Source organism: Lampetra planeri, chromosome 20, assembly GCF_965212315.1.
Source record: "Lampetra planeri chromosome 20, kcLamPlan1.2.h2, whole genome shotgun sequence".
Taxonomy (NCBI): domain Eukaryota; kingdom Metazoa; phylum Chordata; class Hyperoartia; order Petromyzontiformes; family Petromyzontidae; genus Lampetra; species Lampetra planeri.
The window spans coordinates 4,501,547-4,525,206 of NC_136126.1; the positions used below are offsets into that span (position 1 = coordinate 4,501,547).

The 23,660-nt window shown below is 45.2% G+C and overlaps 1 protein-coding gene across 1 annotated transcript; it reads right to left on the bottom strand.

The window, feature by feature from the left end:
* Window positions 1–924: 924 nt before the first annotated feature.
* Window positions 925–18,982, bottom strand: NMNAT2 (nicotinamide nucleotide adenylyltransferase 2). Its single transcript, XM_078603316.1, has 11 exons — window positions 18,802–18,982; window positions 14,551–14,639; window positions 13,556–13,623; window positions 13,349–13,427; window positions 9,733–9,859; window positions 8,904–8,984; window positions 6,824–6,868; window positions 5,317–5,393; window positions 3,083–3,184; window positions 2,751–2,818; window positions 925–1,111 (listed from the first exon to the last, which is right to left on the bottom strand). Exons 1-11 carry the CDS (start codon window positions 18,884–18,886, stop codon window positions 1,009–1,011), a joined length of 924 nt encoding a protein of 307 aa, XP_078459442.1. The 5' UTR covers window positions 18,887–18,982; the 3' UTR covers window positions 925–1,008.
* Window positions 18,983–23,660: the final 4,678 nt, after the last annotated feature.

The following is a 23,660-nucleotide window of genomic DNA, read 5'->3' on the forward strand; positions in this document are numbered from 1 at the left end:
TGAGTTGGTAAACCGTGGGCCACGGAAACGGCAAGGCCCCCTTTGTCCATGGCTCTTATGATGAATTCATGGAGGGCGGGGGGGGTATCGTGCACGGCGAAAGTCGTGAGAGCGGCTTTTTTTGCTGTGAAAAGTTCCCCGCAGCCGCGATCGGCTTCCCCCACCTCCTTGGTGGCTTCAGGATGGCCAAAAGTAGTTTGTTGTTTTGTGTTGTTGCCGAAGGGGCACAACTGTAGCGGACGAGGGTGACCGTGCACACACACCGCGCGCTTGCCAAAAATATTGGCAACCCGAGGTCGCGTCGAGGCAACGTTTTGCCTCTCAATCGGTCACCTCGCGTTTGTGCAACATTTTACAATACCACCTTTTTTGTTTACAGATTTTCCCACCCCCCTGTGCATTTTTTTCAGGCGCATGCAGATTTGGCATGAATGCTAAACTCGCCGCTACAGGCGTACAGTCTTTCACATGAGACCATCGACCATTAAATCGGTACACGCTCCAAAAGCAATACTGCTGCTGCTGTGCCTGGCAAATGCCATGTGAGCACGAAGGGCATGTGATGACGTACTGAATGCTATGATGGCATGAAACCTTCCCCAATACTCAACCTTCAAATGGGTTTTGCAACAAACTAAATCGGCTCATATTCTGCTCAACATCTAAAACAACTATGGTGCGCTCTGCGGAAGCCCACAAGCATTTTTGCACAATCTCATATTTTTGTTCTTTGCTCCAGAGAGAGAGAGAGAAGAAGACCAACCCCCTCCGGTTCCACGCTCCCTCCCGATACAACATCACAACGTGGCAAATGCAATCCCAGCTACGGCAAACCTCTCCCGTGGCGAGCAGCAGCAATCAAGCGTCCCGCTCAGGCCGACGCCGTAACGAAGCAGCAGCGGTAGGCGTGAAAGATGAGCCAAGGTCAAACAATAAAAATGGGGGGCTCCCGACAAAGCCGTCGATACACGGCGGACAGAGAGAGAGAGAGATGGGGGGCATGACTTCTTAGCCGGACGTGTTGATGTAGAGCTGGTGTTGCAGGATATAGTCGATGACTGGCTGAGAAAGGTACTCGCTCACTCGGCCGTCTCCCTTCTGCAACGCGAGCCTGCGGGGGTGGAAGAGGTTGGCAGAGTTCAGGGCGATAGAAGATGCTCAATGGCAAAAGCAACGGATGTGCATATGCATCTTCTTGGTTCTTTCGGTAAAGTCACGTAGAATGGAAATAATAATAGAATAAAAAAAATAAACCAATCAAATAATTCGTTTCGGCCACAACGCAAGCAGCCGTCCTCAGGTGAAGAACAGGTCTGTCGAGAAGACAGAGTCTCTGTAGTCAACACGTTGACTAAAGGGGATATTGAAAACGACGTGAGTGTAATATCAATAAGAGAGCCTGGTAGCATTGCTCTTACCATCCAGCAAAGGTGTCACCCCCATTACAAGAAGCCTTTGCAAAATGCCACTACAGGATCTGCTTTCGTTCAACACCGTACACCAAGGCCCCCCCCCCCCCCCCCAATATATTGATATGAAATAGATTTCTGTTTATATGATTGTGGTTATGGTTGTACTTTATTAATCCCTAATCTCTGCCATTACATACAATGAAAGAAGAAAAGGTCAAATAAAAAAACAGAAATGTATTACAATACACTATTAGACATTTTTGTAAAAAATCAATAGAATGTCCATCCTATGTGTTAGTGGATTTTTTAATATTTTAGGCAGGAAATTTGTTTTCAAATTTAGATTTTTTTTCTGGGGGGGGGGGGGGGGCAAATCTTCCAGAGGGTCTCCATGGCTACGGCCTTGCCGTACACAGTCCAGTATTGGTATTCAATTCCAGTCTTCCATTTTAAAATGTACAGCCCTTACGTCAATCCACTGCTGGATGAGAGCCTCTCCACACCCGGGTGCCTTCCATGGTAGTTATTTGACCATACTTCACCACGCTGGGCGGTGTGGTTGAAGGCAGGGGAGCGTAACAGAACGGTGTAGTGCAGCTGCACTGCCCCCTGCTGCTCGCTAGCCCCGTGACATCCTGTTAGCGAATGGTGCTCGGTCACCATCCTTTGCATCATCCATCCGAAAGCCTGCTTAGCTTCTGAGATCTCACAAGATCGGGCACACACTAGGAATGAACGATTTGGGGAAAATATCTAATTGCGATTTTTCAGACATTGCGATTTGATTTGCGATTATTTTTTTAAAAGTCAAGCTTCAGATCAATATTCACTGTGTAATAGATTTAAAACGTGTGATGGAGCATTACCACATGATACCATCAAAACATGAACTGCTCTATATATTCTAATGCAAGGATGAGAACTTAAAATATATGAATTGCTTCCAACATGTATTTATTATAATGTTTTAATTGAAATAGAACAATTAAACATAGAACAATTGTTAAGTTAAATATATAAAGTTATAATATTTTTTCCCATAATTCCAATAAGAAAGTAATAGTAGGACTTTTCAAATCGCAAAAAAAATCGCATCCTTTACAATTTGCTAATCGCATTGTTTCAAATTGCGCTTTCGATTTGAAATCGATTAATCGTTCAGCTCCAGTATATATACACACACTGGGTGATTTGGTCACAGGCATGTTACAGATTTTTCTCCACTGCCCTCTGCTTACAAAGTAGTTTCGCGCAACGTAGCCACTGACTCTATGTTGTTTATTTTACCAGACACTACTGGATGCTGTAGAGACAGATATTTGCGTTGGTTCTTCTTACCTGCTTTTAGTTGAGCTTATGTGCGCCGTTGGTCCATCCACTGCATCGTTGACGACGTTTATGTTTTTCTGTACAAAGCAACACATTTTATCGTCGCCTTTTTTATTATTATGGCACGAGAATTTCCGGTGTTTCAAAATAAAACCACCACTCAAGAAATAAAAATCAATAGCTGAGAGAAGACTAATTGCAACCTTTTTGTTTTACGTCCTGCCTGCGGAATTTTTTTTTTGTAACAGCAAGCACTCGGCACATTTAGCCAATTAAATATTCACGAGAGTGCCAACCATGTGGTCTGACCCTTGACCTTGAGAGCACCGCCGCGGTCTGACCTTGAACTTGAGAAGGTGGCGGGATCGTCGGATGATGCGTTCCGAGTCGGCGCAGTCCCGGGGCACGCAAACGACTCCGAACTCCGCCAGGATCACTTTCAGCTGCGACACGAGAACGGCACGGTGGTTTTTAAATCCTTTATATTAAGTTCACTTGCTTGCTTGCTTGCGCGCTTACGACGGTGCAAATCTTTCGGTCGTTTTTTTACCCACTTCCCGTGATCTAATCGAGCTGATATTCTTCCACACAGACTCGTTGTGCGTGACAATTAATTTTCGTGAAAAAATTTTTTCCAAAATTTTACACTTTTTAGGAAAAAAAAATTATATGTAATTACCAATTGCTTAATAGTGGCAGGCAATCATCTGACCCATAGGTGGCAGCCATCTCAAGCCAGAGGACGAGAGGACTCTAGCCGCCACGCATATAAAGGATTTATAGTGCAAAACTTAGTTTTTACGGGTTAATTTTTTTTTGGTATTTTGTTTACATGAGACGCAGCATCCATTTCGGTAAATAAGGGGGGTGGGGGGGGAGTCTGTAAAAGAGACAATAGAATTTGTGGCGGGAAAGAATAGGTGTTGATGTTTTACTGTGACTGCCTTGGGGACCGGTAGAGGAACCAGTCAGTGCCAGTGGGGAGCCATGATGGACGGAGCACGCTTCTGTATGTCATGTGTATGTCATATGTATGTCACATGTATGTCATATGTACACGGAAACGTGGGCCCGACCCTGACGCCTGCTGCTGTGTATTTGGAGTTTGTACGCTTCTCCCCGTGGTCGTATTAATTTTTCTCCGGGCCCTCCGGTTTTCCCCTCCACATTTAGAATCAACGTCAACACGCGTTTCGAGTATTTGGCTGCTATAAATTTCCACGTGATGAGCCACTTCGTTGAGCTATCACTTGTGGCCAGGTCGCTTCTGAAAAAGAGCTCAGTAAGGCCTTACCTGGTAAAAACAAAATAGTAAATTGTATGTTGAACTTTTTTCGCGCCATACGTAGCCAACCGCGCTAATCGGAGGTACAGGCGAAGGATGACAAACTAAACACAAAAAGCGATTCTCAATAAATGAGCTTTCAATCTAGATTTAAACGTGCATAACCCCAGCGGCTTCCCACTGCGCCGATATGAACGGAGGGACCGAGCTGCGACACTTCTCGTGTGCAAGTTTTGAGTTGGAGTTTGAGAAGAATTCAAAAACTTAAATGGACGAAGCTGCCTCCACGTCCATTGTGTGCATCCCGACACCCAAGTCCACTGGCAACTATTGTAATGACGACTTGACACACTTTCTCTTGAGATGGCGTTTGTTTGAAGACACGTTCACTTGACATCAGGCGGAGACCCCCACTGCAACAGCCCCGAGTCTCCCACGCTCCTCCCTTATATACCAACCGAGGCCACGCCCCCCTTCTCGATCATTCTCGCAGACTCTGGGCGCTCGCTGTACCTGCAGACTCCACCGTCCCCTTCTGTCACCTGACCGCGCTCCCTTCTCGCTCGTTCCCGTAGCCACCAGTCCCTTTGCACTCACAACTGACTCCCCTGTCATGACCTCCCGTGGCCACTCGTCCACTCACAGCCCATGTAGGCTCTACTTTCATGACACTATCGTTAAATCAATGAAAATGTGCAGCCACCGAACTGGGCATGCGATCTCCACTTCGGAAGTGATCACAGTGCAGTGCATCTCTCTGCGTGTTAGATATCAGCCTGCAGAAGCAGAGCTTTTGAGAACTGCTCATGAATATCGCTGCAGGTGATGTTGCAGAGAGGTCGCACTTTCCCACACGCGCTGTTGTAGGGAGTAATGCTCATCACATCGCAGTCAATCGGATATTTTAATCCTCAGAGCTGGAATTAATTGAAATAAAAAAACAAAGCTAATGTCCTTTTTTTTGCGTGCAGTAATTCATGGCCAGACTGAGACAATCAACTCACTGCGTTTGAGAACCTGGTTTAATCAGAGAACCCGACCCAGATTTTAAACTAAGGATATAAGCTGTGCAAGCGGAAAAATAAATAACTTAATAAATCATTTGGGGGGGGGGGGGCGGGGGGATTAGGGGAAAATCGGGTTTAGAGTTTGGCAGAAGCAGCATTCGCCACTCAGCTGTCTCACTCAAGGGATGTTACTTGTTATTTTGGATCGAGTAAGGTGGAACACGACAGATCGAGGAGTAAAATGAGACGAGGAGCTGGCAAGAGTGGTGTGAATGTGACTCACGTCATCGTCATTCCAGAGGCCGGGGATGCTGAAGGACTCAAGGAGGTCACTCCCACACAGCAGCATGATCCGCAGCTCTGCGCACAGACACACCCACAGGACATCTCGCTTGCCTGGTCTCCCCACTCAGGCTCCTACATTTATGGGAGGCTCAACCAGGACGCATGGCGAGCTTGATAGCCCTATCCCTCTGTCAGCCTCGCCTACTTGTGCATAACCACGCCCACTAAATCACCAGCACCTGCCCAGTGAGTGGCCTCAAATCTGGCATTGGCCTGGCCTACTTTTCTGCCAGCCATGCCCAACTAACTCAGGTAACACTTCCCTTGGCTGCTATACATTCCCACGTGATTAACCACTTCGTTGAGCTATCATTTGTGGCCCAGTCACTTCTGAAAAGAGATATATAGCTCAGTGGGCCTTACCTGGTAAAATAAAAAGTTTAGTTTTCCTGTATTATGAGTCGAGTATGAAGTTAGAATATTTTTTTTTTACTGAAAATGTTTTTTTTCACAAAGCTTTGGGGCTCGAGGATGGCCTTTCTGAAAGCCACTGGGATGTTGCGACCAAATAATGACATTTACCGTGGGTCGACAGTGTTGAATCACTCCCCGGCAGGTATTGGTTCAATTAGACTTTTGGCCTTAATTAAAAAAACACATTAGAATAAAGCTTTCCTATTTTTCTGAGCCAGTGTGAATAATGTGGCACGACCACATTGTTTTTTTTTGCAGTAAACATTAATGACCTTTGCACGATTACAAACATGTCATTATTGATTTTTTTAAATATTTGTTACTGCCTGCAGCCTGATGTTGGTATGGCTAATTATCATTATTCATTCCCTTTGTTTGGCCTTGATTGTACACATCTTTGTTTAATGCCATGGCGGAAAGAGGTGGTTATTAATAATTAATAATGTAAAGAATAAATAACTTACAGCCCTTTTCCAATTGACTGCTGGATGAAGGTCTCCCAATTGCGTGAAGGCCAAGAGGGTGGTTTGACCGTACTTCACCAGGCTGGTGACTAAATGGTGGCATATGACCGGCTTTGGTGTCAGCTGTGGCTGGGAATTAAACTGACCGGGTTCATTTCTCAGTTGCGCTAACCACCGCCCGGCCCCAGGTGTGAAAAGTTAAATTGCTACACGCTTGACAAATTATCATTCGATTTCAATGTTAATCGGTGCTTAATTTCAGCCGGAGCAGATAAACACCGTGCCAGAAATTATTTTGGCACGCCACATGCAGCTCGCCTTATTTTTGTCCAAAACTTGGAACATAGGGTACAATGATGTAGGATTATTATAGAGAAGCGTGGATTGTAGTCTAGTGGCAGTGCCTTATGCCAATGACCCCTACTCAAGGCCCTACGTCAATAATTTATAGTCCATGCCAGCTTGGCAGCGGGTGAGAAACTAAGCCGTAATTTTAATGCATGTCACCCTGACGATAATGCAGAGTATAATACCTCCTTTACCACCCATACCGTGAATCACACTCACCAATCTCTTCATATCGAACACTGTTGCCAAGGTTGGCATTCTCGTCTGAAACAAATAACAACAACAACAAGAAATATTTGCAATTGAAACGCTTCAGCAAGTTCGGAGCCTAATAACGATTTGTGCAAATGCTTAAGGAAAGGGCCGTTGGATTGGTCATGCTAAACTAATTCTGGTCGGGCTCATTTCCGTTAATCAATCAATATTTAGCTTGAATTTCACTCGTGTTTTTTATAGGAAAAATCACTCTTAAAGCAATGAAATCAGAGTGACTGGGATTTCATCCAAAAGGATATGTAATATATATGCTCCAAGGGCGACTATCACTGTACCGCGCTGTTAGATTGCGGTCGTGACATTTATTTTTGGTACCAATTTTCTCAGAAAGTTTAAACTTTCTTTTCATGTCCTACTATTTCATCATTGCTATTATCAGCAATGATCATTCCACTTCTGGATGAAGGCCTCCTCTATCCGTCACTATCTCTTGTGATCCCTGCGCTGTAACAATCCACCTAGCACCTCCGCATGGCCTCATGTCATCGCTCCATTTCTCCGGTGGATGTCCTTTCAGGCGTATTTCCTTCATGTTTTATTGAAGGTATCATTAACATTAAATACGTACGCTCAATTAAATACATCTTTAGATTTTTCTTAGATCATCATCAACCATGATCAATCAATCCGCTGCTGGATGAAGGCCTTACCAAGCTGTCGCTGTTGTAAATCCGCCAAGCACCTGCACACGAGCGGATTTCGCCGCTCCATCTCCTCCCCAGTGGCAGGTTTTTCCTCGTGCGCGCTGTTGCAATCTCACTGATTTATTTCCAACATTTGCCGCAGTTAATTTGAAACGTATTTATGCACGGCGCGTCCACCGCGTTTCGTGTGGTTGCCTTTACGAGGCGGCCCGGTCCCCGCGGGAGGAGAATTTACTTCGTGAATTAGCCGTTTGCAGGGGGGGCTTGCAGGGGCCATTTCTCCAGACAAGAGATCTTATTGAACTGGAAATCCTATTGGGAACCTCGCCAAGACAGCCGTGATTAACGCCGCTCTCCTATTCAAGGGGGTTCATTAAACTTTCACGTGGCTGACAGGGATCTGGGGTTTAGCGTCCTATCGAGAAACACCGCAACTATATTTCATCACCGCTCCTTCGTTCACCACGTTAACAAGAATAACTAGAGTCATGGATCATTTACGGCCCTTTGTAAATCCACTGCTGGATGAAGGTCTCCCCGTGCCGTGTCGGTTACGGGTGCTGTTTGGCCGGTATTTCATCACGTTGGGTCAGTGTGAGTTGGTGAAGTCAGTGAGGGACGAAGGACCGGTTCTGATATCGCTCGCCACCGATGTTAGTCGTGGCCGAGAATCAAACTCGAGTGGCAAGGTTCATAGCCCAGTGTGCTAACCACCGTGCCACCGCTCCCCCCCCCCACCCCGCTTCATCGTGTTAAAAAGTCATGAGCATAATTTCCCAGGCAGGAGCATTGCCCCTACTAATCATATGATGCCACTTTCACCAACTTAAAGTATAGGCGTGTAAAAAAGTAACAATTCAGCCAATAAAATAATTCTTAAGCTCACAACATTTGCATCGAATTGAGCGTACAGTATAAGAATTAATTCTGTATACTTTATGCTATTTACGTGGAAATTATATTCCAGTGTGACATTTAACTCCTCGAGCCAACAAACCCCTGCGCAGATGAGATGCATCAACACATTGCACCGTTAGATAATTGACTTTGAATCGATTCGTGACCACACCCCCCCCCCCCCCAAGTGGTAATAAATGATCGAATCGGTTTCAGGAGGGTGGAATCGCGAGTTGGGGGGGGGGGTGCGGGGGGTGAGGGGTTTACATGCAAGGAACAAAGCTCTCGGCGCGCAACGGTCCCGTTACGAACTCGTGTGGTCAGGCAGAGATCGCAGGCGATCGGTCGTTGTTTCGCGTGCCACTGCGGAGACAATTAGCGCGGGGGCCGTGAGAAAAACGGTCCCAGCGCATCTCCACCGGAGGGAATCGACGAGAAAAAGAAACGTAAAACGTGCGAGCGCCGCCATGAACCCTGCTTACCGATGTACGGAAAGAGATCAGCTTTGGGACGAAGGCAGCACACCTTGCCGATGCTCTCCCCAAACTTGCTGATCAGTTTTCCTTGCAGGCACGTAGACAAAGGAGCAGACACGCACGCGCACGCACACACGCACAGATGAAGGACTGGCAAATCGCCGTCTAGGTTCTTGGGGGGTAGTTTTGATTTACATGTACACACACAGCTCGTGTGTCGATCTACTGACGGATGAGGGCCTCACCACCAAACCGTTGGAGTTGGCCAAACATTCCAATGGAGGACCATCCTGAGAAAAATGGTCTTGAAGTGAGGCTTTCCTGGGGAAGCAAACGCCATTTATTGACGCAATCCAATGCTGCGGCGGCAGGCGGCACAGAGCATTGCAGCAAAGGTCATAACCGCACCGCACTTCTATGCTCCCACATTTACGCCCATCGCCTTCACAAACCGGCCGCCACCAGCACGGTGAAGTATGGTCAAACGACCCCCCCGACGACCCACATGGCGTAAGGGTGGGGGAGGAGGGAGGGGAGGGCCGTCATCCAGAGGTGGATTCACAAAAGTTGTCTCTGCAACAAAACAAACACAAAAAGATGCAGATTGTTCGATTTCAAGCTTTCGTGACTGCAGGAATTCATCTTCTTGGTTCTTTCGGTAAAGTCACGTAGAATGGAAATAATAAAAGAATAAAAATAAAACATTATTATTTTATTATGACATAAAAAATTTATTATGTTTTTTTTCCCATTCTACGTGACTTTACCGAAAGAACCAAGAAGAAGATGCAGATTTCGTCGAGCGAACTTCAAAGGGAAGCGATTCGGGCGTTACCGGGCGTCGACTTCTGTAGCGGCAGCGAATTGTCGTCCTGCGTGGCTGGGCGCGTCTCGTTGTGCGGCTGCTTGATGACGGGAGACGACGGGGAGTTCACGTTGGAGAGGATGCATCCGGTCACACGCTGTGCGCGCGCACACCAGACGCGTCGTCAGCGCAAGTTCACCGTCGTCACTATGGGAACCTCATTTGCCAGTAAAAATATGATAATTGATTTTTTACGCTTCTATCTGGCAACAAAACTGACACCTTTTTACAAGGAGTCATGTTTGCATAGACCGCAATACCTGCAGTCATAATCCAAACAAAAGAACATAACTCTGATAATGTGCACTGTCCTTGAAGTTGATTGGTCCACACCCGAGACAGCTTTCCTTAGAGCCTAGTCTCACATGGGTTGGACCAGACGACGCCAAAAGGCGCACGTGTTTGTATTATGACTGCAGGTATTGCGGTCTATGCAAACATGACTCCTTGTAAAAAGGTGTCAGTTTTGTTGCCAGATAGAAGGGTAAAAAATCAATTATTCACCGTCGTCGTCGTCGTCATCGGCCTCAACGCTGTGAACCGTTCATAGTTCGCCCACGTCCCAGGGATGGGTGCGGTGAAAGGGCACCTCGAGTGTTTTGGCACACCTTGAATTTCGATTTAAAGCTTTCGTGACTGCAGGGATTCATCTTCTTGGTTCTTTCGGTAAAGTCACGTACATTGGAAAAAAAAAAATAATAATAAAAAAACATAATAAAATAATTCTCACGACGTTTCGGCCACAACGCAAGCAGCCGTACCGAAAGAACCAAGAAGATGAACACCTTGAATTGTTTTTGGTTCTGCGGAGTTCGTTCGGTGCGTCCTTGGGAGACAAGCTTGGTGTTTCATCGGGCGATTGTCGTTTGGCTTTAATCTTGCCCATTTAGTTTCGTTTGGTAGTGTGATTTAAAAAGAAAAGAGATGCACCGGAGGATGTTCCCATTGCCACAGGGGTTTAAGAAGATTAACGTGCACGGGTGGACTTCATCTGTTCGTTCAAATTACGGGCTTAATGATTCGTCCCCCTCGTAATTCAATGAATTACCCCAATTCACGGTGATTAATTAATGAATATATATTTTACATTGTGATTAATGTAACGAACCCATTGGGTAACGAATTCAAAAATCGGAATAATTTTTTACACTTTTGACTAAAAACTATTTTCTTTCCGCGTGATGAAGACCGCTTGTGTTGCGATCGAAACGTCGTGGGTTTTTTGCTTAAATGTTTTATTTTTTATTTAATGATAAAAAAAAATTCTATCGATGTGACTTTACCAAAAGAACCAAAGAATATAACTTTTTACACGCTTAGCATCAGAGGCGTGAACTGTGACCTCAAGAATCAAATAAAAATTAACTTCGTGGGGCTTTCTGTAATTAGTAGAAAGGTGACTCCCTTTTTTGCAAATAGTTGGGCAACAATGCAGAATAAATTTTCATGCACATAGCCTAAGATCCCCTGTGTAGCCTTGAACAGACCGTTGGGGCAAGTGCTGTTAGCGAGCGCCTATGAAGACCGGCAGGGCACACAGGGGGTAGGTGCTGATGTGTTACACATTGCAGCAGGTGCTCAATTAAGGCTTCGTTGACCTGGGGGAGGCCCAGAACGAGTGGAAATATCCGCCACTGTTATCGGTAGTGAATGGTAATCGAACTCGGGTAACCGCGTTTGTAAGCGCAGTGCTCTAAGCACTGGACTACCGCTACCCATTTACATGTACAAAAGACAAAAACAAATATTCCCGTTATAGCTTTGATAGGCTGTTGGGGCAAGTGCTGTTAGCACACATACACATACTTGTCAACCACCTTATTACAGACCAATTCAGACCTTATTGGTCTCAACGTTCATCCTACAAAGTCCCATCACAAGGGAGAAACACAAACAAATAGACAATTTTTTGTTGCCCGTATTGAAACGGCTGTACGCCGTATGGACCTTAAAACGCAATTTCCCTGCACAAGAATACGGCTAAACCGTATGGGTTGACGGCCTCCGTTACAAGCCTCGCACTGCAGAATCAACAAATGCCGATCTAGCGGTCTCTGCCCAAGGCCAGCCTCTTGGTTAAAGTTGCCTCCATCTTCTCTCATCTGACTGCGCCCTCTTCCTCTTGTTGTATGGATCCCCTTTTCTTCAAGTCATCGAACAGTGCCTTTCTTTTTTCGAGCTCTTGGCCCTTTTCCCCAACAACCAGAAAGAAGCCTTCCCCTCTGCCAATACGTCTGCGAGGAAATATTGCAATCGCGCCTCTCTCCTCCCGAGCCCACTCGAGCACTTACTCGTTACTTCCATCCAGGTGGGGGGTGGGGGGGGGTTTCCCTTCAACGCCAAATCCGCAATGTTAAAGATTCCCAGTCGTCTAACGTGCGTGCTGTAGTGTGTACGACGTCGTCATTTATGTTGACCCAGCTTGTGTTTCTGTGCCAGATCATAATCGTAGACGATCTGTAAATACTCGGGAATATGTTACTCGTAATTCTTTAAAACATATTTGATATAATATTCTTGGTTCTTTCGGTAAAGTCACGTAAAAGGGAAACAACAAAATAATGAAAATAGAAAACTTTTTTTTTATTGTTTTATATTTTCATTCTTTTATTGTTTCCCTTCTACGTGACTTTACCGAAAGAACCAAGAATATGAATCCCTGCAGTCACGAAAGCTTTAAATAAAAAATATTTGATATCCCTATGTTTATACGTAAATCATAGTACTATACGGGGAATACGGCTGTGCATGATTACATTTGGCAGCGCAGTAGTTGGTGTGAGAGGGTGCGATGTTCACCGACAACGCATTTGTCTGAATAATTTTCTCAGGATGAAGGTGTCTTGTTATTCCTGCTGTTAACAGTCCCCACTGAATAGTGTCATTCAACACTTGTTCGTCGTTATTTACGATTGCAGTGTTGTACAATTTATTGCTGAGGATGTTTGAATATTCTGCTTATGTTTCCGTGAATGGCATTACAGAGTGTCGGACGACACAATGAGTTCTAATTTACATGTTAAATTAATTGTTATTTTTTTGCATGGCATTTGCATTTGATTGATAGGCAGCGTTACTCAGAATTCAAAAGTGATTTCCTGCTCAAATGAGCAATGTAGCGGTACTCATCCCCGATACCATAGTGGACATTCTACATTCCTATGGCTGGGGAAAGTCTATCTAAAGGTTAACCGCTATTGACCTTCCCGACAAAAGTTGACCTTCCTGACAAATTGACCTAACCCAAACACATTCCTGCGGAGGGAGCTGGTAGGAACGTTGGGTTGCTCGGTCAATGGCCAGGGTCAACGGCGGCGTGGTGTATTCCGCAAACATGCCCGACTGTGAGGGCGGGCACAAGCCGGCGTGAGTAGGTTAAACGTTGAGTTTTATAAGGGCACCACGGGGTGACCAGCCCCTCCTCACCCAGCCCTACCCTTCCCACCCCCCACCCAGTCCCACCCTCCCCACCCAGCCCCTCCTCTCCCCACCCAGCCCCTCCCTGCACGACGGATGGACGGACACAATAATCCCCTGTGGGCTGGTGGAATCAGTGGGTTCCTACCAGTACAAAAATCATGTTTACCTTCATTAACTCTCGGTGGTGTTCCAGAACGTCACAGGTCGTCTGCCATTTCTCCTGGTAACATTCCCATGGATCGACCCTGCAACGAAAGTTTTTTTTTTTGCCGTTGAGAAATTTCAGAAAAATGTGTTTCCTCCAGTCCTGGTTAATGTACAAGCGAAGAGCACGCGGCAAATGTGTAGGACATGATAGATGCCGCAGTATTACCTGATCCAGTCGGAGTTCTGTACTGCCAGCTGGCACATGCTGAGTCGATGTCGACTTGAAATGAGGCCCTGTCGTGAATTAGAGCCACACATAAACGGCACTCAAAACTCCCCGTAGCATCACAAACATTAATACGAAAACAGTGATTAACTGGAGGTCGATAATGCAACGATCGTATTAGTCAACTTCAGAGGTTGATGCTGATAATATTAACGTCTTTTATAATTATAATAATAAGTGTAAAATACTAATGTACATAATCACCACGAACAGGAAACAGGCCAGTCAGATTAATATTTTTAAGTCATTTTTCCAGCTCTGATATTTACCTGACCAAAACACAGCAACCAAGTAAAAATTTCCTCAACGTGCTCCAATCATGCCCCGTAATTTGAGCACTGAATCAAAGAGTCTACCATATCAAGCGAGTCACCCAAGGTTACGGCTGCACATGGCATTTCTGCTAATCCCAAAATGTCTCTGCCACTTTCCCATGACCACCGAGAAGTGACCTGGTCCAGGCGAGGCAAGCAGGCTCCCTTACCCACAGTAGCCATTTTGGGCCAACCTGGGAGCAACCCAGTTGTCTGGCTCGTGTCTAATGGGTGGCATTGACCCCCCTATCATAAGAGATGCCCACGTATCTTACCCAGGCTTCTCTTAGCACCAGGCCTGACATCATGTGGTCAATTGAGAAACAGCACATGTGGTCATTTTATAGTCCAACTTCAAGGCTGGAATTCTTAGAATTGTCTACCATAATTTAGACGTAAAAAAAAAACTATATTTCAGAAATGTATTATTGCTTTCCCCTTTGGCTGGGAGAGGGAGTGATGTTGGGCATGGAGTGGTAGGAGCTGCGCCAATGAATTACTTTGAAGCGATGGGTCAATAAAAGAGCTGTGCCAAGCCTTTTCTCAAATGGGCGAGTACAGCTTGGGTCTGCTTTCCATTGACAGTAGAAACGAAGCAGGCTCAGAGGCGTGTGTACGTACCTGCTTTCTGTAGCCATCGTGCACTGGCGAGATGATGCCTCCGATGACAATAAAGCGGCCGGACTTGTGCAAGTAATCCCGTGCATCCTCTGTGGGCGACACATCATTCACGAGTCTGGCCACTTAAAATGTCACTTTAAAAATAAATTCATGAAATATGTAAAGTATCTACTATGGTATTAAACAATGCGAAGCATGTACAAAGTCATAATCATCTTAAATTGTTGATTCATTTGGTACTTAATTTGAATTTCAAATATAGTACAATACCGTAATAAGTAAAAATAACATGCACACAACAACCCTGTTTGATATCATTGATGTGCCGGGAGGGGGGGGGGGGCGGGGATAAATGTTATCAGGAAAATTTAAATCATCTAGGAAATGTGGAACAGAAATGTTTCCACACGTTTGAATATTGTCACTCCGCGTAAGGCTCAATGCTCGATGTCCGGCGGCTTGCAAAAACCGTTTGTGTCACCATCACAGATGTTGAACGAGGCGTTATATTCCATCCCTCTAACCCGCTTCGCTGTGGCACCCAGAATACCGTTAATCTGACACCGTTTTTGCCCTAAGCTGCGAGAATTAAACCTGGTATGAGAGAGATCAGCCGGGTGTAATAAGAGGATGAGTCACCAAGGCAGCTTGAGCATTCGCCTGGGGGGGGGGGGGGCCTGCACAGCAGTGGTTTCGTGGATGCACAGGTGGCTTTTAATAACTGGTGTGTTATGTTAGCACAAGCGTTCTATGTATATAGTTGCCAGCCGCGGCTGAGACTGTCTAAAAGTGCACAATGTATATCATGAATATTCACGTGAGATAAAAAAAAGATAAGGTTACTGAATTGAGCGCACACATTTAATGTGAATAAATGACACATTTCTGAAATGAATAAACTAGAAAAACACGTCGGAGAGGGAAGCCGCCGCAGAGATGGAGCGATTAAATCGCCTTGTGATGTCGGAGCCCGATGGATTGTTGCATCACGTGGCCCTGAAGAACGGCAACAGCTTTAATCCAGTCGTGGCTAGATCATGGCCGCTGATGATGATGATGGATTTACTGAAGGCATATCGCCGCTGTAATTAAGTCTGCAACATGAACTTAGATTAACAAAAAAAATCTACATAATTGGTTTCGTAAGGATCGACATACATTTTCAGGGTTCTCTTTCGGCTATGCACTTGCACATCTCGAAATGCAGTCAAATCACTCTGATTCCTGTAAATGTCAGGCCATACATTGCAGTATGGGAACTGTCTTCAAGAGACACACAGCTCAAAGAGCACAACTCTACGCCGTGTCCAGTGCTGTCTGTTGAACCCTTCTCGCGTAACCGTCTTAGGTACGTTCAGCGGTGGAGCTATCGAGTGTGCAGGCGGTGTAACTGCACCAGGGCGCGTGTGTGTGTGGGACCGGCCCAGGTGCCAAGGTATTGAAGAGGAAGTCGGCAGATGGTGGGCCTAATTTAATTCCTTGAATGCCAACGACACTCGGCCACTGGGTACTGTGCTCCCAACTGCGAGCGTAAGGGCTCCTATCGTGGATTACAAATCGCCTGTCCATGACATATTGGTGCATGTGATTGCACTGTCTGTTCTGCAGAGACATATACCCAAGGTTACGTCTCACACGCTGGGAGCTGACACCCAGTTTTTTGCTCCTTCACCCATTACCGTCGGGATAACAAAATAAAGGACCACCACTACTAATAATAACGACATGTATTTATCAAGGAAAGGGCCGTTAAGTCTCAAGCCCTTTTTATGAGGGTCCTGCATTTGGATGTTTGGCCAGTTCCTTTACAAGGCGTGTTTTTGAATGTAGAAGGAAAGCAGCATGCACAGAGAAACCCCACTTACAAATCTTAGTTTCCATTTAAATAGTTATATTCTTTGGTTCTTTCGGTAAAGTCACGTAGATAGAAAATAATAATAAAAAAAGAAAGTAAATAAAAAAATAAAAAATTTGTTGCCTATAAAGGAAGAAATAGCACACGCATTTGTAATCTGCACCTCATATCTGCTCCGTTCACTTCATCGTATTTGGTTACGCTTGGCACGGAGAATAGGAAACAAAGCCTGTTGCAGATCCATTGACTCTTCTCCAAAACAAAGCCTTAGGATGTCCACAGCACTGGCATTGGCTAAGAGACAAATAGCACCATTAGACAGACACTAATCACTGGCAATCATGGCTTGCTAGGCAATGGAAATGGTGAGCCTACACTATTTCTTTTCACTATTAATAAGGCTGGGGGATTTGACTTAATTGGTTGCAACACGTCTTTGCTATTGTTTATTTCCTACAAGGATAATTCAGATTTAGTGCCGCCCGTGGCAACCACAGTGCAGATGCTGCTAAGTGCACTGATCAGTTCCCCTCCAGCCAAGGAGTAAATTGCATAATAGCAGTGAATTACCAACCTGTTTTTATTGCACAGCAATAGCTCAAATGACTGCACGGAATCCGAGTGCTCCACTGCACCTCATTTCTCAGAATCTGTTACAGAGGTGCCTTTAGTCCAAGGACGCGCACGCATTGAGAGGCAACGAGTCGCGTTCTCAAGCCTTTTGACGAGCCAATCTTGGCATTATTAGGTTGCCATGGGAGACATGCGTCTGCTCCCACAACATGCAATTTCCTGTAACACTGGCGTCGATTTTAGCGATGTGTGCCTTCACCTTGATTCATATCGAAAGGGTAATAAATCACGTAGCAAAGGCCACTTAGCTGAGCAGTTTAAATAGGATTTTATGGAAATAGTATCGTACGACCTCTGGTTGTATGAGGGCAACCTCTTTCCTCCCTCTTCAACAGGCTTCCATTTTGAATGTTCTTTATCTACAGTTGTAGGTAAATCATTCAATTAGACCCGTTAACTTTATTCAGTATTCGTTTCCAAATCCGGGAAGCAGCTCGTTGCCAGATTGTACATTACGGTCGGATGTTTAATAATTTAAGACATTATTGCACTTAATTTTAGTGTACAAAACTCCTCCTCCACATTCTCCAGCTTTGACCAAGGCCGTTTGATCAAGGCAAAAATAATTGCTATCAGAAGACCCTGACTGGATTTTAAAAAATTTAACAATGTATATGTTTAATGAACAAACCAGTGTAGGTCGGACCTCTATGGTCAATTACAAATAAATATAAATGTAACAAAATAACTATATTTGTGCAACTATTGGTTCGATTACTGCACATTTTTTGCTATATTGTTGAGAAACGGCTTATACGTAAAACCACGCAATACATATCATCATCAGCCATTCGTCAATCCGCCAGTAATAAAAAAAAACCTGGTAACGTATTCACATTTATATTCAATTTCATCTCCGTTGTGAAACATAAAATAAACATTTCTCTGCTGTGTAATTGCTGCACAATAATGCCCGTATTTATTAGCGACTGAGAAGAACAATCGCAATTGCATTTATAACACGCACACACACACACACGGGCATTTACATAATCGCAATTATTTGTAAAGCACTCGAACACGACAATAGAACACGACGTCTCTCGCGCGTTGCGATAACACCAGTATAGAGAAAACCTAAATATCTCATAAATGACCGTGCCATGCACACGTACGTACGTACACGAACACACACCGAGCATTAAAATCACCGTTGCCATTGCTTTACCGAGGACAGGCGCCGCAAACATTATTTCAGCACCGCGGTCGATGGACAGCTCCCGCAGATGCCACACGAACACACACCGCGGGCGTTAAATTTGCCGTTCGAAAATACATAAGCCCAACGGTATTATTTCAGAGGCGCCTATCTATCTATCTATCTGTTCCGCATTTGATCTATCAGGAAGCAGTCCAAACTCGGGTCACATTATTAAACAGCACGAGTGCCACGCGTTCTACAACAGCTAAAAACCAAACAGCCCTGGGTGGAGCGATACGACTAAACAGACGCGGAAAAATCTGTGTCGGCGACCACGAATATGCGAGGAAAATTTCGAAGCACATTTTAACAAAAGTGTATCGCTTACTACACGACGCATCAGCATTTCTCGGATTTAAAACGAGTGAAGGTCTACGATTGATACTTATTTTAAACCACGTGTGTATACTTCACGATACTCCAGCACACAAAGCGCCGAATTCAACGTGTAAAATGAGTTGCATCATTCACCGGAGCACAACCAAACGCGAACAGCAAACTGCGGTGATGGGGTGTTAGTGTTGTACGATCGGTCATTATAAAACTGAATATCAGCTCCTACCGAACATCTGTAGATGGCCTTTGGTGACTGGGTTGAAGCTCCCGCAAGCCAGCAAGATCACGTGAGTTTTCGTCTGCTCGGACATGATGCTGCTGATGATGATGATAGGCCTTGGATACCGACCGCACAAAAACGGCCACTCCTCCGGGTCCAGCCAAAACCAACACAACCAACCGAGAAAACACTGCAAGAATCTAGCCGCTACTGTAAATCCTGCTTACCCGCCCCGCTCCTCCTATTCTGCAGACAACCGGCGTCGGAATTCCTCCGACTGCTATCGTAGCGTTCAATCCTTTATGACAGAGCGCGGGCGCGAGCAGTAGCAGCAGTCGCCGTCGCTGACAATAACGGAGCGCACCACCAGCCCTCCTCGCCCGACTGCGATGGGGGATGATGGTGCACAGCTCCTGACGCGAACAGTGGCCGACCCTGGCACAGCAGCTATTCCACGTCAGTGTACGGGGCGGGTCTGCGTGAGCCAGTTAAAGGGACCTCACGCACCCCCGCGCATGCATTCGGCTATTCGTGTATTTGTCTAATTCGCCCGCAAGTAATAATTATCGCACATGAGCAACCGCACCGGTATGCGGTGGTCAACACCCAGCGGTTATTGTCAGCGTGTAATGTAACAGCACGGGCGATTGGGTCACGTCTGTCGAGACGCGTCACAGCAATGCTCGCTGCAGAGACAGAAGTGCCAAGAAGACGTGTGAGCCTGTGTGTGTGTGTGTTGGTTGGGAAGGGTGGGGCTGATCACGAGCTGACACAGTTGGGTCTCGATGTGTTTTTTTTTTGTTCTAAACCTGTCCTGGGTTCAATCACTTGCAGAGTTGCAAGTGATTGAGGAGAGAGTTTTAAGAGAGGTAGGCACCGGGCAGGACACGTCGCCTGAAGGGATGATTATGATGACGATGGCCTGTGGTCAAGATTAACGTTGGTATGGCAGCCAAATTAGGGAAAGCTTCAGAATTAGAATCTTTATTTATCTTGTTAAAAATCCGATGAGCGATGAAGCTATTTTTGCACAGAAGGCCCCCCATGAAGACGTCGGTCATGGAGATGGAGCGGTAGAATCTGCTCGTGTTCAGGTGCTAGATGTATTGCTACATCGCTAAACCACGAGGAATGGCAACGATTTGTGGAGGCATGCATCCAGCAGTGGATTGACCATGGCTGACGATGGTGATGAATCCACTGTGACTGGAAATTTCTATTTCAAGGGAGACTGAGTCAAATAATTTGAACACATCGTAGAAACAATACTAATTCCAATTTTTATGCGAAATCAAATACAAAATACGAACATGAAATTCTCACTATTACTGATTACGATGTCCCGGAGCTCAAAACAAGGTGCAGAGCTGGGCCCCTCGTGCACTCACTCCGAGTTTGATTCCCGTGATTTACAGCCAGCTCTGCCCCCTGAGTGTGTTCCACCATCTCTGCCAACCAATCTGAAACACCCAGCCCAGGCAAGCTGTCACTGTAGCACTCCCTAGCCGCATGCAAATGCACGCTGAATATTCAATTTGCCTGCATAATTAGTCAAGAAAAAACATATAATTAAACCTTGTGAGCTATTTTGCTCATGTTTTGACAAATGAACTTTTAATTTGTTTGCAAATTTGAATTACGCTATTGGCAGGCGGATCAACATTTATGCCAGGCTCACTTAAATTTACGAGCGCAAAATCCCTCTCCAAAAACCGGAACTACTCCTACTACAACTACACATATGCAGCATAACCCATTCCTCTGTGTGAGTGTGACCTCTCTTTAAGGAAGCCATGTCAACAGTATTTGTTTAGCCTTCAGTTGCGATGCCTGTGGTTGTTGTAACACATTTGAAGCTTTAATGTGCACATGTGAAGTCATTTGCAAATCCAATATGCTGGATCCGAATCAGAATGTGTTTTTTATATATCCTCGATAAATCCGATGAGCTATGAAGCTCTTTTTCACAGATGTCCAGTAGGGGCGGATCAGGTCATTCTCGAGGCAAATTAGTTCATTGGGATTATTTGACCATACTTCACCACGCCGTCTAGTGCGGGTTGGTGAATGAGGGGAGCATTACGTGGGGAGCATTGTCGAGTACACTTGTACTGGTAGGAACCTCCTGGTTACACCAGCCCACAGCGAATTATTGTGTCCGTCCGTCCGTCGTGCAGGGAGGGGCTGGGTGGGGAGGGAGGGGCTGAGTGGGGAGGGGAGGGTGGGGAGGGAGGGTATGGGTGGGGAGAAGAGGGTGGGCAGGGTGGGGAGGGTGGGGATGGGCTGGGTGGGGAGGGTGGGGAGGGGCTGGGTAGGGAGGGGCTGGTCACCCCGTGGTGCCCTTATAAAACTCAACGTTTAACCTACTCACGCCGGCTTGTGCCCGCCCTCACAGTCGGGCATGTTTGCGGAATACACCACGCCGCCGTTGACCCTGGCCATTGACCGAGCAACCCAATGTTCCTACCAGCTCCCTCCGCAGGAATGTGTTTTTTTTATGCGCTGCCCTCTAATGCCCCATAGCCCCCTGACAACCTGTGTGTGCATGGTGGTCACCAAGCATTATCCAGGCTCAATGTTACTTAGCTTCCAAAATCGGACAGGAATTGGCGCATTCTCGGTGCATGGCAAAGGCGCGAGCTTTTATTCTTGCCAATATCGAGATCGTGTCACTGTGGAAAATGATTTCCGAATACACGCTATGGTTGAACGATAATGCCTTCAACGGCTGATACGAATTTAAGAAAGCATTCCTCAGAATTAAGATTGAATGAAGAATGCAGGCATTTGGCACAGTTGATGCTCCATCTGACTGCTTAATGTGTCGTAAATAAAAACCCATTCAGTCAATTATCACCATTGCCACCATGCGAAAAACCCTTTCGTGTTCCCGTTACCATGGGTATTAATGCACGTTATCGTTTCGCCAGATATGTGCATTCCTGACAATTACCAGTGAATAATTCCACATATAGCCCTGCGACATTCACAGCGACGCTGAAGAGTGACACTGTCAACAGTGATTCTATCGTGACACCGGCAGTGACAACGCCAATAGTGACCTTTGTTTGGCTTAATATTTACATATTCCTATATTCACAGCGAAATATAAAAATATATTTTAATAATTCTATTGTGAAAATAAAGGCATGAATACAATTGGGAAAAAGGTAATAACCTTCTCAGAATTGCTGGTGCCAGAGTCATTGCAACAACCAATGAGAAAATTTACAGGAACAACTTAAAAAAAAGAAGGGGCCAAGGTCGGGTGCAATATTAATGTGACCGCAAGATGCAATGTGCAAATCTTGTAGAAGTTAATTGCCATCGTAGCATATGAATATAATTCAACTTATAATGAGCTTAACAAAACAATTAAATGCGCTATGTTTAGAAACTGTCGGTCGTTGTAAGTTGCCCAAACCACGATCCTCACAATTGAGTGGAAGTGCCAAGGGCTACCACAGCCAGACCGAAGCAAGCTACTGAAGACCCTAAGAGTAGCGGGAGAAACGCCATTGGCCTGCCAATTATGTACATGTGCTCTGTCTGTGATGTACAAGTGATGTGTCTGTAATTTGTCTGTGATGTATGGATGTATGTTGCACTTCTTTCTCACCGTACGTAGGCAAGCGTGCTAATCGGTGGTACCTTGTGACAGGCTTGGCTCCAGCTCCTCTTGGATGGGGTGGGGCAGGTGAACTGTTACTTTGGGGTCAACCAAAACAGTGATTGATTACCAAGGAGAGTGAACTTAGGTGAGTGGCCAAAGGGATATTTGGTGGTGCAGGGCCCACCCCAGCACCCGCCTCGTGTCGGCCCTGTTCTGTGATGTGCTTGTGACGAAGCTGCGATGGGTTGTGATGTGCCCGTGATGTTACCTGTCATTTCATAAATTTGGCGAGGTCAAAAGCGCCCAGGCGATGGAGGGCAAAGCCTCACAAGGCTTCAGGTCACTCAGATAATGCAGTTTCATTCATTATTGAAGTTAAAAAAGGGATTCACCCATCTGGAGGATGAGCTGGGACTGGATTGTTCTTAATAAACATTTAATTAGTTTAATTGGATGTCATTATTTAGCTACCAATACACATCATGAAACCATACCAGTTATATATATGTATAGAATGAAGAGAACATCTAACATTGCAGACTGTAATTTAACCCATTTTCAGAAGCAATACTAATTTAATTATGCTTCGATTCGTAGCTTTCACAATCAATGTGTTACAACAAAAAATTAACCCGTAAAAACAAAGTTTTTCACTATAAATCCTTTATATGCGTGGCGGCTAGAGTCCTCTCGTCCTCTGGCTTGAGATGGCTGCCACCTATGGGTCAGATGATTGCATGCAACCATTAAGCAATTGGTAATTAAATATAATATTTTTGTCCTAAAAAGTGTAAAATTTTGGAAAAAAAATTTCACGAAAAGTAATTGTCACGCACAACGAGGATGTGTGGAAAATGTCAGCTCGATTGGATCACGGGAAGTGGGTTAAAAAACGACCGAAAGATTTGCACGGTCCTAAGCAAGCAAGCGAACTTAATATAAAGGATTTAATAAAAAGGGATTTACCCATCTGGAGGATGAGCTGGGACTGGATTGTTCTTAATAAACATTTAATTAATTAAATTGGATGTCATTATTTAGCTACCAATACACATCATGAAACCATACCAGTTATATATGTATAGAATGAAGATAACATCTAACATTGCAGACTGTAATTAAACCCATTATCAGAAACAATACTAATTTAATTATGCTTCGATTCGTAGCTTTCACAATCAATGTGTTACAGCAACAAAAAATAAGCGATAGTATATTCCAGCCGTTCTTAATCTACCAATGAAGGGCTCCC

Bases quoted from the DNA above. Each gene is read 5' to 3' on its own strand.
- NMNAT2 (XM_078603316.1), bottom strand. From the start codon at position 18,886: ATGTCCGAGCAGACGAAAACTCACGTGATCTTGCTGGCTTGCGGGAGC. The intron at 13,624-14,550 runs GTACGTACACAC...AATTCACGACAG, and splicing joins ACGATGGCTACAGAAAGCAG to GGCCTCATTTCAAGTCGACA. The intron at 3,185-5,316 runs GTGAGTCACATT...CTCGTGTCGCAG, and splicing joins GCCTCTGGAATGACGATGAC to CTGAAAGTGATCCTGGCGGA.